Below are 2,973 nucleotides of genomic sequence, written 5' to 3'. Positions count from 1 at the left end.
CTCATAACAGGAACCAGTTGAGATAGCCATTGTAAGTAGTTGTTTCCATCTAGTTTAACCCCAGTTAATTGGGCAAAGGATGGAAAAACAAAAGGAGCAGCAGAAGTAGTATTTGGAGAAGCCATTGAACTAGGATGTATGAGCGTGAGCTGAATACAGCTCTGATACCATGAACAAAATCACAGAAAAATGGTTTTGGCTAACACACCAAACCAGTATATTGTATATTCATTATATAGTTTGTACAAGTCAATAAAAGAATCAAAAGATACACTCTTGAGAGATGCACATTATTTTCTATACAAGGAAGCAAATAATACAATTAACATAAATAAGATTGATTTGCTGAATCAATGGAATTACAGAGTTATATAGCAAATTTTGTAGGATCCATGATTCTTGCAAAGACTTGCCTTAAGTGTGAGCTTCCATATTTGCAAGGCTTGCTGTCTGGAGGCTTGCTGTCATGATCTTGAAGAGGTACTCTTGCCATATTGGTAATGGTACTTCTTGGACACTCATTGTGTGCACAATCTGTAGAGCTGGAGCTTGAGGGATCTGATGTAGTTGCAGTAGATACTTTAACAGAGGCTACTGATCATTCTGCAGCATTGGTACTGATGATCTGTGGAGCATAGTGATTGCCAAGCCGGCCAAGTACTGTCCACAATGTGCTACAAATTAATATTAATGCAGATCGATTTGCTGACTAAAGAAGTTCATTAGACTACAACCATGCATGCGCCATATGTACAATAATATTGATTATGACAAAGTTTGAGTGTTGAAGATGCCGCCATGCCCCCATTTCCAATATCTGTCTGTTTAGATTTCAAACGGCCAATTACTGCATTCTTCTAACACTTTGGTTTAATGTACACATGTCAGTACTGCCATCTTCTTCTCATCGTGTCCATGATATATATTCAGAATTTCAGTCAGTACGTATTTGCATGCAAGACTGCAACTTCCTTCTCACGTACACTTCTTATTTCTCATCACGTTCGTACAGCATGTGGGTTTCCAGTATCTTCTCTTTATTCTTTCTGTTTTTCTTCATTTTTATTCATAACTATTAGGACATAATTGTAATTTCATCTTTATTATGGTTGCCGTATAATTGTAATTTCATTCCTTCTGTTTTTCTGTGATGTGGTTGCCGTATAACATATTTATTCCTTTAATATTCAGCTTGTATAAATAGGCTACTGTACATGGATTTTATTCATTCAATACATTTTACACGTTTTTCTCTCCAGAAGCCTCTTTTTCTTTTCGTCTTCTTGCTCTGCTAGGATTTCTGTTCTCTGAGTGTATTCTACACTTTACATGATATCAGAGCCAAGTTTTCATATTAAAGGAGGGTTTCAAGTTTGCAAGTTAAACAAATCCCTCTATGGTTTGAAACAAGCCTCACGGCAGTGGTTCTCCAAGTTTTCCAACTCTATCCTTAGCTTGGGTTTTCAACAATCCAAGGCTGATTATTCTCTCTTTACTAAAACGGAGGGTTCATCCTTTATTGCCATTCTTGTCTATGTTGATGACATTCTCATAGTTAGTAATGATATGCAAGCTGTTGAGTCTTTAAAGTCCTTGCTTAATGAGAAGTTTAAGCTTAAGGACCCTGGCAAACTCAAATATTTTCTTGGTTTGGAGGTGGCACGTTCTCCTGCTGGTATTTCATTATGTCAGAGAAAATATTCATTGAAAATTCTTCAAGATGCTGGTCTTCTTACTTCTAAACCTCTTACTTTTCCTACGGAACAGAACATTAAGTTGAGTAAGGATGTGGGAGACCTGTTGCCTGGTCCTACAGTTTATAGAAGGCTTGTAGGGTGCCTTCTTTACCACACATTAACTCGGCCAGATTTATGTTACTCTGTCAATAGACTTAGTCAATATATGGCTAAGCCTAGACAGCCTCATTTACAAGTTGCCTACAGAATTTTACAATATGTCAAAGGCACTTTTGGACATAGATTTTTTTTTCAAGCCAATAATACATTGTCTCTTAAAGCTTTTATTGATTCTAATTGGGCTTCTTGTCCTAACAATAGACGCTCTACAAGTGGTTATTGTGTTTTTCTTGAGAATTCTTTTGTTTCATGCAAGACCAAGAAACAGACAATTGTTTCTAGATCTTTTGTCGAGACTGAGTATCGATCACTGGCTTCTACTACTTGTGATATCATTTGGTTTCTAACCTTATTATCTGATTTTAGTGTTTCACATTCTCATAGTACTCAACTTTTGTGATAATCAAGCCGCCTTATATATTGCTGCTAATCTAGTTTTCTATGAAAGGACGAAATATGTTGAGCTGGACTACCATTTTATTCGGGAAAAAATACAAGCTAGTGTTATCAAAACTTTTCATTTGCCTTCTGATGTCTTAACTAAACCTTTTGGCTATCACCAATTTCATCATTTAGTTTCTAAGATGGGAATACATTCTATTTGTTCTCCATCTTGAAGGGGGGTATCAGGACATGATAGACATAATTGTAATTTCATCTTTATTTTTTACTTTTGTAATGTGGTTGCCGTATAACATTTTTATTCTTTTAATATTCAGTTTGTATAAATAAGCTACTGTACATTGACGTTATTCATCCAATACATTTTAAATGTTTTTCTCTCCATAAGCCTCTTCTTCTTTTTGTCTTCTTGCTCTACTAGGATTTCTGTTTTCTGAGTGTATTCTACACTTTACAATAACTAATAAGCAAAACCACGTAATTCGCTAGCTTGGGTTGATATGATATCGTTTTCATCCCTCCCTTCCGGCCTATGTACGTATCATATATGGGCAAAAGATCGAGGTCTTCTGAGTCTCTAAAAGGCAGATGGGCATGATTGGACTGTCTCATCGACAAGGACGTTCACAATAGGCAGAAGTTTCGGTGGGACTAGTTCACTTCCAGAAAGTTTAGACTAAAAATATAAAACTGCATTCCTGACGTACTCTGTTTC

The 2,973-nt window shown here is 36.2% G+C and overlaps 1 protein-coding gene across 1 annotated transcript; it reads left to right on the top strand.

Annotated features, from left to right (window-relative positions):
* The first annotated feature begins 500 nt into the window (after positions 1-500).
* Positions 501-2,256, top strand: LOC122276899 (uncharacterized mitochondrial protein AtMg00810-like). Its single transcript, XM_043086791.1, has 2 exons — positions 501-614; positions 1,477-2,256. Exons 1-2 carry the CDS (start codon positions 501-503, stop codon positions 2,254-2,256), a joined length of 894 nt encoding a protein of 297 aa, XP_042942725.1.
* The last annotated feature ends 717 nt before the right edge of the window (positions 2,257-2,973 follow it).

Source organism: Carya illinoinensis, chromosome 9 (genome assembly GCF_018687715.1).
Source record: "Carya illinoinensis cultivar Pawnee chromosome 9, C.illinoinensisPawnee_v1, whole genome shotgun sequence".
Classification (NCBI taxonomy): domain Eukaryota; kingdom Viridiplantae; phylum Streptophyta; class Magnoliopsida; order Fagales; family Juglandaceae; genus Carya; species Carya illinoinensis.
This window is presented reverse-complemented; position numbering and strand designations above follow the sequence as displayed.

What these genes read in the sequence shown, in the direction of transcription:
- LOC122276899 (XM_043086791.1), top strand. Translation starts at nt 501, where the DNA reads ATGGTACTTCTTGGACACTCATTGTGTGCACAATCTGTAGAGCTGGAG. An exon ending in CTGATCATTCTGCAGCATTG is followed by an intron (nt 615 to 1,476) that starts GTACTGATGATC and finishes CAACAATCCAAG; the next exon opens with GCTGATTATTCTCTCTTTAC.